Source organism: Scatophagus argus, chromosome 13, assembly GCF_020382885.2.
Source record: "Scatophagus argus isolate fScaArg1 chromosome 13, fScaArg1.pri, whole genome shotgun sequence".
Lineage (NCBI taxonomy): Eukaryota > Metazoa > Chordata > Actinopteri > Scatophagidae > Scatophagus > Scatophagus argus.
Genome location: NC_058505.1, coordinates 2,567,965 through 2,579,838, shown reverse-complemented (window position 1 = coordinate 2,579,838; position 11,874 = coordinate 2,567,965). Strand labels below are relative to the sequence as shown.

The 11,874-nt window shown below is 45.7% G+C and overlaps 1 protein-coding gene across 1 annotated transcript; it reads left to right on the top strand.

Annotated features, from left to right (window-relative positions):
- Positions 1-368: 368 nt before the first annotated feature.
- On the top strand, positions 369-8,879 carry LOC124069554 (Krueppel-like factor 6). Its single transcript, XM_046408795.1, has 4 exons — positions 369-676; positions 2,900-3,482; positions 4,542-4,665; positions 5,827-8,879. Exons 1-4 carry the CDS (start codon positions 575-577, stop codon positions 5,876-5,878), a joined length of 861 nt encoding a protein of 286 aa, XP_046264751.1. The 5' UTR covers positions 369-574; the 3' UTR covers positions 5,879-8,879.
- The last annotated feature ends 2,995 nt before the right edge of the window (positions 8,880-11,874 follow it).

The following is an 11,874-nucleotide window of genomic DNA, read 5'->3' as shown; positions in this document are numbered from 1 at the left end:
AGCCACCCGTGGTGCGGCATGTGTGATGAAATGACAACAGTGAAATGTGTCTATTCACACACTGGAGCGCAGCTTCACACTCCGCTCCGCACAAGCTGCAGCGCACATTTGAATCAGTACGAAACTCGACTTCCTCGTTTCGGTAAGAGAGGAGTCCGGCTTATATAGTGTTCTAAAAATAGCGCAGATTTAGCCCAATGGGAGCCCGAGACGCTTCGGACCGCGCGCCAACCACAACAGACAGGATGAGTCGGCTCCGGCTCAGCATTGGCCAGGGGTGGTCTGGTAGGCGGGTGGTGCGCTCCTGCCAGCCCATTGGCAGACGCGCCGAAACGTCATGTAATCACATGGGGGTGGGTTTGTCTGTAATTTTGAATCAGGGGGGAAGTTTACAGTGCGCTGACGGACTTTTGGAGAGTTCGGTGTTGTGCGCTCTCACACGCTCAAAGCCTCCACTGGAAAGCGCACCACTCCAGACCACCATACATGCAAATACTGACAAGACGTGTCTCCGAACACCACAGGCTTCGTTCTCTCTATTCGCTTCAGCTCGTGGCTGCATCTCAGGAGTGAAATGGATGTCATCCCCATGTGTAGCATCTTCCAGGAGCTCCAGATCGTGCACGACACCGGATACTTTTCAGCTTTACCGTCTCTGGAGGAGTACTGGCAGCAGGTAACGAGTTATGCCCTCCGCGAGAACGCACACGTCTGACAGGTCGTCCCGTGCTCAGGTGCGATTGGTCGCAGTGTGGAAGTGCGAGGCACGCGTGTAATTTCGGCAAACTTGCCTCCGTGTGACAGCTGCGTGCGGACGTGCAAATGTCAAAGTTGTTTCTCCGCGTTTTGAATCAGAGGTCCACTTGCGTGCGTTTCTAAGGGAAGTGATGCAAGTTCCCTGAATGGCACATCTCTTCATTATCCCGATAATATTTCCATGTGCTGACATCCCGTCTCTGCGGTATGAAATAGTGACTTTTCGCAGACCTTTACAGTGATTGTCGTGTTTAAACACGCTCAGAGCGGGTTTTACCCGGCAGGTGTGCTGTTGGATGTGTTGTTGCGGATGTTTCCGGCTCGTGCGTGCGTGCTGTAGCTGCGCATCAGCTTGTGATAAAATAAAAACACGCTGCGCTGCAGATTTAGCGACTGAATGGCGAGCCGTGCGTTATTGCGCGTATCTGCTCCTCCTCTCCCCTCTTTCCACTCTCCCCCCCGCCCTCCCTCCCTGTCTCTCGCTCGCTCTTGCTCTCTGTCACACACACGCACGCACACACACGCACGCACGTACACACACACACGAGAGAGAGAGTGACAGACTGACAGAGAAGGAGAGACAGACTGATTTCTGGTCCAATTTGGCTCGACAAAGCGGCCGCTGGATGACAGAACAGAGCAGTTTTATACTGCAAACGAGGGGAGGGCGAAAGTCTCTTCTTGTTCGGGTTAGGAAATGAAATGAATTGGCAACACGCTTCGCTCTTCTTCTGTCTCTCCTGTCTATCAGATCTGTTCGGGCTTCGGGCCAAGTCGCCCTCCCAGGCATTTAAAGCTCGCCTGGGATTAATCCAGCACTGCTGACAAGAAGCGTTTGTCTTGACTGCTTTCTCCCTCATTACCAAATGACTACAGTGTTCTCCTATTCTTTGACACAGAGCGTGTTCGCGATCAGCTGTAGTCACCTTTTCCCTGCTTCAGGCATCAGAAAATCCCTCCTGTCCTTCTGTCTGAGTCAAAGTGTGATTTATTGACAGCTCACCTCACTTTGTGGACATTTTTAATCAGTTTCTGTTAGATTGTTGTGAGTGTGTGTGTGAGAGTGCACACTTTCTGATGTGAAGCTGTGGCTCTGTAAACAGCCAAATGAGGGATATCCCCTTCACACAGTCTCATTTGAATATCATTAGAAGCCAGGACGAAACCCTTAAAATTCTTAGAACAAAAAACAGAAAAAGTCTGAAAAACATGTAATTTTGTGAGAATTTTTACTGTTTCTCTCACTTGTTAACAACCCTTCAGACTTGTCACGTGACCTGAATGCCGGGTGTCTTGCTATAATAAAATTTGGCTGTAAATTGTAATCTGCTTCATTAGGAAATTGCAGGCCTGTTGGCGGCCCTCATATCTGGCCTGTCTTCGCTGCCTGCAGTGGGTGGAGGAAGTGCTCTCTCACTTCCTTTTCAAAGAATATAAGCCCACAATCCACAGTGGCTCTTGCAGTATTCATGCCAGGCTTTTTATGGACCCCCGTGAACCAGACCTCCCTCCTCTCGGTCCCTGGTGTGCTATGTTATTTCTAGCTATGCCTCCAAATGCATTATTAAATCCACATTATGCTGAATAATTGATAGATTTAAAAGATCTACAAGCACTTCCCTAACCCAATGGGGGGCTCTGTAGCATATGTAAATTTCATGACTAACCCCATCACGCACATTCACGCACTCGCATCGCACACACACACCACCATGGAAGTGTTGGCAGATGAGAGCACCTTGTTCCTGCATGCTCTCCGGAGGAACTGTGGTGCTTGTAATCTTGCCTGATATGGCCTCAGAGGGCACCCTTAGAACGTACTCGACTATCCTCTGCATAGGACATTGTGTCTCGCTTCGTTTCTGCAAGCAGGAAGGAAGCAGGACCAGTGGTGTTACAGTGTCACAGCACTTCCCCCTCCTCCCCTTCCTCCTCCTCCTCCTCCTCCTCCTGCTGCTGCTGCTGTTGCTGCTAAGAATAAACGCAGTATGTAGAAGAACGGCAGAGTTTGTGTTTGCAGTGAAAAGAAATCACTCTTTTAGGTGTTTTTAGGGACTTTCCAGATGAACGGAAGTGTTGTGTTACAAGCCTGAGGCTCTGTGCAGCCGTGAATTCACTGCTATCTTGTCCTCCCTCCACACAGACATGCCTCGAGCTGGAGAGGTACCTCCAGAGCGAGCCCTACGTGTCAGCCACAGACCTCAAATTTGAGAACCAGGAGGACCTGTGGAGCAAGCTGATGCTCGCCTACGGGGACAAGTCAAATGAGCCGGACCCAAAGATCCCCCACATCAAGGAGGAGGAAGACAATCAAGACAGCCAGCACCTAGACGCCGGCGGCTTCAACTCCGACGCCAGCAGTGAGGCCTCGGACAGCTCTGAGGAGCTCTCCCCTACCCTCGACTTCTCCTCCGGGTCTTTGACTGACATTCTGGGAGACGGCGGCGAAGACCTGGGCTCCGCCGTCATCAGCACGCCACCGTCTTCACCTGAGCTGGGCAAGGAGGGCACTGTCACCCAGGTGTGGAGTGGGATACAGACTGTGCTGCACTCACCTGGGAAAATAAGGACTGGGGGCATGGAGAGGACCCTGGAGAGGTCGGGACTGACCAGCGGGGAGGCGTCGCCCGACGGCAGGAGGCGGGTGCACAGGTGTCAATTCAATGGTTGCAGGAAGGTGTACACCAAGAGCTCACACCTCAAAGCACACCAGCGTACGCACACAGGTAAAGACACTCAACAGCAGGATGTTTTTATCGCTGCCGCACAAATGTCACGAGCGCAAACCCAGTGGGGGGAGGGCGAGATGCTGCTCTGACAGGGTGTGAAGTCATGTTTTTGCAATGTAAAACTTAATTCATCTGAAGAGTGAAAACCTCTCAAAAGTGCACGTAAAATAAACTTGTGTGTTGATTTCTTGCTGAAAACAATCCCACATACTTTGAATAGTTTGCCAGGAGGAATGCCCTCAACTGTGACCCAATTCCCACAGAGGAACGTGACTTCACGCAGGGGGAGGGGGGACGGGAGGGGAGACAGGAGGGGAGGGGACGCTCCTTTGTGGCCAAGAAGCACCAAGAGGATGTGGATCCTGAAAACAAATCAACAGTTCTCAGATTTCACCATGAGAAAAGAGCCAGACAGTCACCCGCATGCATTCACAGTGAAAAAAAAAGAAAGTAAATTATGGGAATCTGACATTTTCAGTGTTTGGTCCGTGGGTTCAAATGTGAGCAGTTTCCCTCGTCACCTTTGACCTCTGCCAAGCTGTGCTGCCCATTAGCAAAGGAAGTCACATTCCTAGCATCCCTCGCCGACCATGTTAGCCACATGGTTAATGGCCTTCAGGACCATTAGGAACAGTGTCTATTTTTTCCTGAAGCTCTCACCCCATTACATAAGCCGTCTACTCGAGCAGCTCCTCAAAGCTGCATACCGCAGCTCTCAAGACCACAAGGCACGAGGTTGTTTTTCTCTTCAACTTACAGCAGTCAGGCCAACCTGCTTAGTGCCTGCTTGTGCAGGATCTCTGAAATCAGCACCGTAAAACCTCTTAGATAAGTAAGAGCTGTAAATATTGGCTACATATTTGAGGATTTGAATGTCAAAATGTCAGATATTTCGAGATGCGGCTGAATGTCAGAAACCTGTTTGTTAAGGACGAACGGGCTCGCTGAGCATTTGCAAAAGAATTTCGACAATGACACCGTGTGATATCTTTAAACACCTTTTGGCAAAGAATGCACCTCCTGAATTCTTTTGACTCCTTGGTCATATATTTGCAGGTGAGAAGCCCTACAGGTGTTCATGGGAGGGCTGCGAGTGGCGCTTTGCACGAAGCGATGAGCTCACCAGACACTTCAGGAAGCACACTGGAGCAAAGCCATTCAAATGCAGTCACTGCGACAGGTGAGAGCGCCGGAAAGCCAGTAAATGTTCATGATAGCTGACACATGACCTCCTGGGTGACCTTCAGCAAGTGCAAAAATAGAAAATGTCAGACTGTCAACATTACAAGCAGCCAACAAAGAAAGGGCTTTTTTGTGGCAAAAAATGATGTCTGCCAAACAAAGTGATGCGAATTATTGTTTGAATTCATTCCTCCTTGTCCAGAGATCCACAATATTAACTGCCAAACATCCATATGAAGCTGTAATCCCCGTCCCTTTACCTTTTGATCCCAAGCACTCATTCACTGACAAAGCCCACCGCTCATGTATGCAAATTAGTTTACCCAAATGACATGTTAGGAGGAAAGATGAATGAGGGTCAAGGGTGGACTGATGGGGTCGAGGTCGACGCGCCGGATGAAAAGGGAGTTGATCGAGCAGTCAAATGGGGATCGTTGAGGAGCTGAAGCCAGAAGGTTTTGTGACCAGAAGCGCAGGGAGGGAGACTGAGCAGCGCCTCAAAGAGCCATGTGGGTCTCATCAGGACTGATGAGGGCATTAGACAAACCTAAATGGGTTGTGACAGTCAGCCGGATGAGGGCGAAGCATGAGCCATTTCCCTGAACTTCATCGTGTTCATACCATATCGAACAACAAGTGGATAAGTAAGCAAACAGATAAAGTCAGCCTCTGAGTCAGAGATTTCAGTAATTTAAGATTTATCTCTGAGTTGGCTGAAATGAATACTGCCTGACATATCGATAGCAGAATTTTCTTTTTTCCTATTGAAGGCATCAGCCCCAAAACTCCAGTATTTGTTCAGGCTCGCAATATGGCTGCAAAGTACTTTTAATCTAAACAACAGTAATTCAATAGTAATTTTGATTTTGCTAACAAAAAAGGGTAAAAAGGTTGCTTATCTGGTTTCACCTGTCAATGAACTGCCTCAGTTATGTAGGATGTTAGAAAATAGCTCATTTAAGAATCACCAATGAAAACATAATTAATGGACTGAGTTTGTAGAGCCCCCCAAATCCTACGCACTGGCCCTTTAACTGATAGTGACTTTATTAAGTGTGGTTTATTGACCACAGACAGTAATGGTTCTGACAATGTAAAAGCGTATCTCTGGAGCTAATAAATCCAACGGCTAAATCCTCTCCCCGTTTTCCCCTCTCAGGTGTTTCTCCCGTTCTGACCACCTGGCGCTGCACATGAAGAGGCACATCTAAGATGGCCTCTGTGTTGAGAGCTCTGTTGGATGATTCTGGTTGATTGTCCTGACCTGTGGGGGATCAGCGAGGCCGGTGTGTCCTGGGAGCGTTAACAGGGGCACCGCCGTGTTCCAGTCAGCGGAAAAAGATGAAGCAACGCAGGCTATTATTTGCACCATACTTAGTGCCTCCAACACCTCGCTGTGGAGATTGCTCTTGAAAGGCTTTTACAGAGGAGCGGGAGGGCAGGGAGAGACTTGAAGAAGTTTGAGAAAACTGGAGAAGATCTGGGCTGGAGAGGCCGGGAAGAAACTCTTCTGTATGGTGTTCGATGCTTTTTTTCCTGGAGGATTATGGGACTCCTGCGGGGGTGCCGTTCCTCCAATGACAGTGTGTTTGCCTGTGCGCATGGGGACTGTGAGTGCCTGCGACTGGTTGCCTGTGCTGGCTTTCTGGAGCGGATGGAGCTTGCATTGTGGAACTGCGAGTGAATGAGACTGAGGGGGGTGAGGTTATGCGAGGGAGGTTTTTTGGGGAGGGGGTATTTTGTGGTCTCACTGAGAGCGAATGCAAGGGTTCTGTCTGTGCTGTTTGAGTCTGTCGGCTGTGGAGGGGGAGCAAGGGGTTGTAGTTGGAGCTGATTCTGCCAGAGAGCGCCCCCTTTCTGCGCGGAGGTGGAACTGCAGCTCCCTGTTCAAATGTGGGAGGTCGTTTTGTTTAGTGCAGCTATTAAATGTGCAATGTATTATGTAGCCTGTCTCAAAACATACACGCTATAAAGCTCATTTTGTTGTCCATTGTGTAAGCTCTGTATCTAAAAACAAAGAAAAAAAAAACAACGGTTGTACACAGTTATTGCCATTATAACAGAACTTGCATGGGATCCGGGGATGTGTTGCTCACCTGTTTGCTTATAGGACAACAAAATTCCATTTGAGAGCAGCTACCTTCATATTACTCAATATCATAGTATAGTACAAAACACATAAGGCAGTCATTTTACTTTTTTTTATTATTTTATTTTCTTGATAAGTTGGGGATACCACTATTGCTTGGCAACTGTCTTGATCATGGGATTTTTGTTCCTTTCTCTTCACTTTTGCTCTTCTCTTTTGTTCTATCTGTAAATGCACTGTTGACCTTACTGATGCCTTATGTAAGTGGCCTTGTCCTGTTAAATAGATCTCTCTCTCTCTCTCTCTCTCTCTCTCTCTCTCGCTCTTTCACACACACATACACACACCAAACGGGGGTTGCAAATGCACTAGTGCGTTATTGAATTGCTTTATAATGGCTCTGATCCATACAGTTGCACCTTTGCTCTTTTGTCTCGCGACAGACTCCTCTAAACTCCTGAACAACAATAATAATAATAATAATAATGAAAAAAAACTATATATATCAGCATCATAATGACCGCCATTTTTTCATCTCTGTGCATTATTTGTTCGATTTATCATAACTTTATCAAAACCTAAATCGCATTCCCCTAAATGACAGAATTGTGGAGCACTTGGAAAAGCAATTCAGTTTTGTAAAGGTTTACTACTATGTAGTATAAGGTGGTGTGGCTGCACTTCAGATGGACTGTAACTTGAAGGTACAAAGTCTTGGAAATATGTTCTCATGAAATGTGGCGTGCTCAGCCACTAAGGTTTTGACAAATTTGGATTTACTGCAAACAAAACGTCGCTGTACGAGCCATTTGGATCAGCTGATGTGTCAAACACTCACATCCTTTAAAGAAAAGGATGCGTCCTTTCAGAATAATGACGACACTCTCAATCATGAGTCTGTTTTGATGTTGTTTGTTTTGGTGAGTCTCGCCCTCAGGGTTAGCCAGTATCTTTACTCAGTTCTGGTTTAAACAACACATGATCTGACTAAACGGTACTAAAACCGGTCTAACCAGTTTGGCTCAGCTGGGCTGCAGGTCTAGAGGTTTCTGTCTGCGTCTGCAGGTGAACTGACATGAGACCAGGCCCAGATGTATGTCTGTATCAGCTTCCCTATATGCATGTTTTATCTTCAGTTACTGTATATGACTTCAACGCACTCCTCTGTGGGTTGATAAAATTCTCTGATCTGTCAAGTCTTTTGAAATCCCTTCAGTTTCAGTTTGTTAAAAAACTCAATCGCCATTTTCCCTATTGATGGGAGCCACAGTGTTTTACAGGTTAATATATTTAGTTGAAAATTAAGATCTGAATCTGAAAGTGTTGAAATAGAACTTGTCTGCTTTGTGGGTTATGGCTGATGTAAGTGGTCATAAACCTCGTTCGTGTCCGTCACTGAGCAGTCAGCCCCTTCAGACGGCCTTGTTGTAACTCAACTGTACAGCTGAACCTGGTCACCATTACAGAAAGTCCATACACTGAGGAAGATCAGAAATGCAAAGATATGTACATTGTAAATTAAGAGAATTTTGTAAGGAAGCTTCTATTTTGAAAGGGTATGGGACCAAAAACAAGTGCAGTGTGTCGCTTCTGAAGATGAACCAATGAAGACAAGAGGCTGAAGAATTATTGTAAAATATAAACACTCCGTTCTCCTTCATTTGCTTCTGTAACATGTTTGTCTTTTGTTTTGAATGGAGAAAGGAAGAGCAAAACGTACGTTTAAAAAGGCATCAACTGCGTATACACCTGTGGCCTATCATCTTTCAAGAAAAAATTAAAAGAAAAACACCAACAAAAAAACACAAAAAAAAATTACTTTTCAGATGTGAATTGTTCTGGACACTTGAATTGTCATGATTTTGCATTCTGGTGCCCGTTAAGTATTAAGTTTTTTATTTGCCATGTGATTTCTCTCTCTCGACTTTTCAAAGACCTGCGAAGACACCCTATCTTTAGCTAGAGAATCTTTATTGGATAAACATGGAGATAAAATATGACGCTCTATTTTTGTTTGTTTTATGGCATAACAAGATTTTTTCATTTGAAATTGTTTTGTAAAATAGTTTCTGTATGAATGTATTTTTTATTGGAAAATCGATAAAAAGAATTTATTGGATCTACATGTGGCTTTTGTTTTCTTTCCTGCTGCAGCCCTCCCGGGACACGGACGTCCAGGAAGTCTCTGTTTATGGAATATTCAGTAGATTCCCAGTGGAGAAATTATCTCTGTTACCCCTTTTTCCCTGTAGAGGTCAGCGGTCGGGGTCGCCCACCGAGCCACAGGGCCACATAGTTAGGTGGCAGCCATCCGTGATTCGTCTTGAAAAACCTTTACATTAAAGTACAAGTGGTGTCTAGTTTGGCCACCACTGCTATCAGTAATAACAACACAGGTGTCATTTTATATTTTTCTTCTCGTCAAATAATCCCATGAAAGGAACCAAAACCAACAATACGTCAGTCCTTCAGCCGTCTGCCGCCCTCAGCCACAAGTCCATCCATTTCTGCCAAAGATGTAAATCTTCAAAACAGTTTTGAAGAACTACAGTCATTTCCTAAAACGGCTGGACTCGGCAGGTTTTAACAAAGGCTTCAAACAAGTCAAACTTATTCAACAGAGGAAACAGCCAAAGTGTCCATCACAGCTCAAAATGTTTGAAATAATCAGGGAATGTTTCTCGTTTTAGATTTAAATGCACAGTATCACAGGCATCATGGGAGCAGCTATCTTCATCGTTAAGCAAAGGCCATGACTGATGAAAATCGATCTGATGTGACTCAGCCAGAAAACGGTCACAGATGAGTTAACGTTTTAAAAGTCTGATTCGCATCATGTTTAGTCCTCCCTCAGTCTCTGATTCTCCCCTGGAAGTGACAGAGACAGGAGCTTGAATAAAACCAGGAATTTCTACAGAAAGGTCTAGAAATATTCAAGATAATGTAAGTACACAACAAAGCGCAACTTGCTGAATGTGTTGTTGCCACGACTGATAGAAATGATGGCCAAAGCTGTGAAAGTAAGACTCAGTACAGTACTGTCATCTCATCATCCAAAACACTTGGATATTTAAGGTATATAGATGAAAATACTCTTACAGACATGTTGATGGTCAGCGTGTTGTGATGGAAAGCTCACCCCCAAGTTCGACATACAAGAACAAAACTGTGAGCTGATTGGTGGAATGTGCTTTGTGAGGACAATCTGTTCCTCCTGCTCGAGCCAAGAGAGCCGAGTTTTCATCTTACTCTCCAAGAAATTTATGCAAATTAAGTTGTGCCGAAAACAAATCCCTGATAAGAGCTCTGCACACTACACAGACAAATAGCCTCTTCTTCTCCGATTGCAAGCACAAAGTCCTTCAGCTTTAACGCTGCTCCACCAGAGCCTGCCACGCTCCGTGCCCCGAAGCCCCTGAATAATTGAAGCACTCTCATGAGCTCTTTTATTTTTTCAAAGATACACTTATTGGCCTTTTAATTCAAAAATGCCAGAACTAAAAACTGTGCAATATTATAAAATAAATGTGTTAAGAAAGGAAGTAGTAAGTAAGACTGTGAGGGGAAAAAAGGAAAAAAGATCAAATAAAGCACAGTCATATTTCTCCAGTCTGATGCTTGTGGATAGAAACCCTCTCATTTCCTGAGTAAACACGCTGGTGACAAGAAATCTTCCAGCCTTGACTGCAGTTGCTCTGAATCCAAACTCTTTTCGCTGTCTTTCGAAGGATCTCATGTGCCCTGACATAATTTAGACGAGTTGGTGTTTCCGAGTATTGTGGAATTGGGCACAATCTCAGTTTGCACTGCCGCACTGTCAATTATTTTGTGGACACGATAACATTTATATCAATTAAATATGCACGACCGTGACAGACTCAAACTGCCTTATTTTTTCCCCTCCAAAGCTATTAGGCCTCCCACTGTGTGTGCAGTCAGGGTGGATGATGGCACTCTGGTTTGGTTTTCAGTTTAGTGAGAAAAGTGCATCCTTTTCCCTGTAGAGAACTTGAATTCAGGAGACATGCCTGCTGAGTTTTTCCAATGTATTTTTGTGTCGCTTTGAGCACCACAAGTGAAGTGAACCAATCTACTTCCATCACCTTCAGGAGAAGCAAAACATCTTCACAGCCGATGTCTACGAAATTCAGCCACTCACACCGGACTAGATGGATGTATAGCACTGCAGGTGAGAGGGAAAGTGTGTGTTGCTGATATTGTGGTGAACTGTCCCTGTCCCACATGAGGAATGGTACGCACAGTCCGAATTTCCTAGCCAGTCATTTCAAAGCTCACATTCCCAAGAACACCACAGATAACATGAGCTGGGTGTCCCAGGGTCCTGACTGACCAGACCAGCCGCAACAACCTGCTGCTCCAGTTCTTACAGCTAGTCTGAACTGAAGCGTTTATTGGAGCATGTAGGCATTAGGACCAAATTAATTTGGTCCTAATTTAAATCATCATTTTTCGCAAATTCTGCAGATCTTTAACTTTGATTCTTGCTGTGCTTTGGACGCTCCTGACAAGCAGTGGTTAATGTTTTTTTCCCCCTTTAAAACACCTGGGTTGCAAAAGCACATGGTTATCGTGGGAGAGCTCCAGTGGGACTCAAACCCCCAACCTTTGTCCTTCTCATGTGAATCTCTGCCCTGGTCGAAGCTTTAGCAAAGGGTATTCAGAGCATGTTTTTATATTCAGAGCTGTCGGTGAAATGAATGAGGACATTCAAGGTCGACCAGGAGAACAAGATCTACCCCAGAGCCAGGTTTCACCCCGTGCACATATGTACACACACACACACACACACACACTCTCCTCCCCCTCCTCAGAGCTCATATGTCCTGTGACCCTGGGGGGTGGGGGGTTTGCTTGTTAAACCATAGGGAAAGTGCAGGTCAGCGACCCCACATGGGGATGGCAGTCCGTCACGTCCTTGTCACCTGGGAAGCTTCTGACTGCTTTTCATTCATATCCGACCACATAAGACGGGGCTCTGCGAGTGTACGACTCACCAGTACATGTTTGAAATTTTGTTGGTCTCAATTTATGTCCCATGAAAAAAGAACATGTCAGTGGTTTGTGTTTTTATTTCATTGATTGCTGGTTTAAATTATG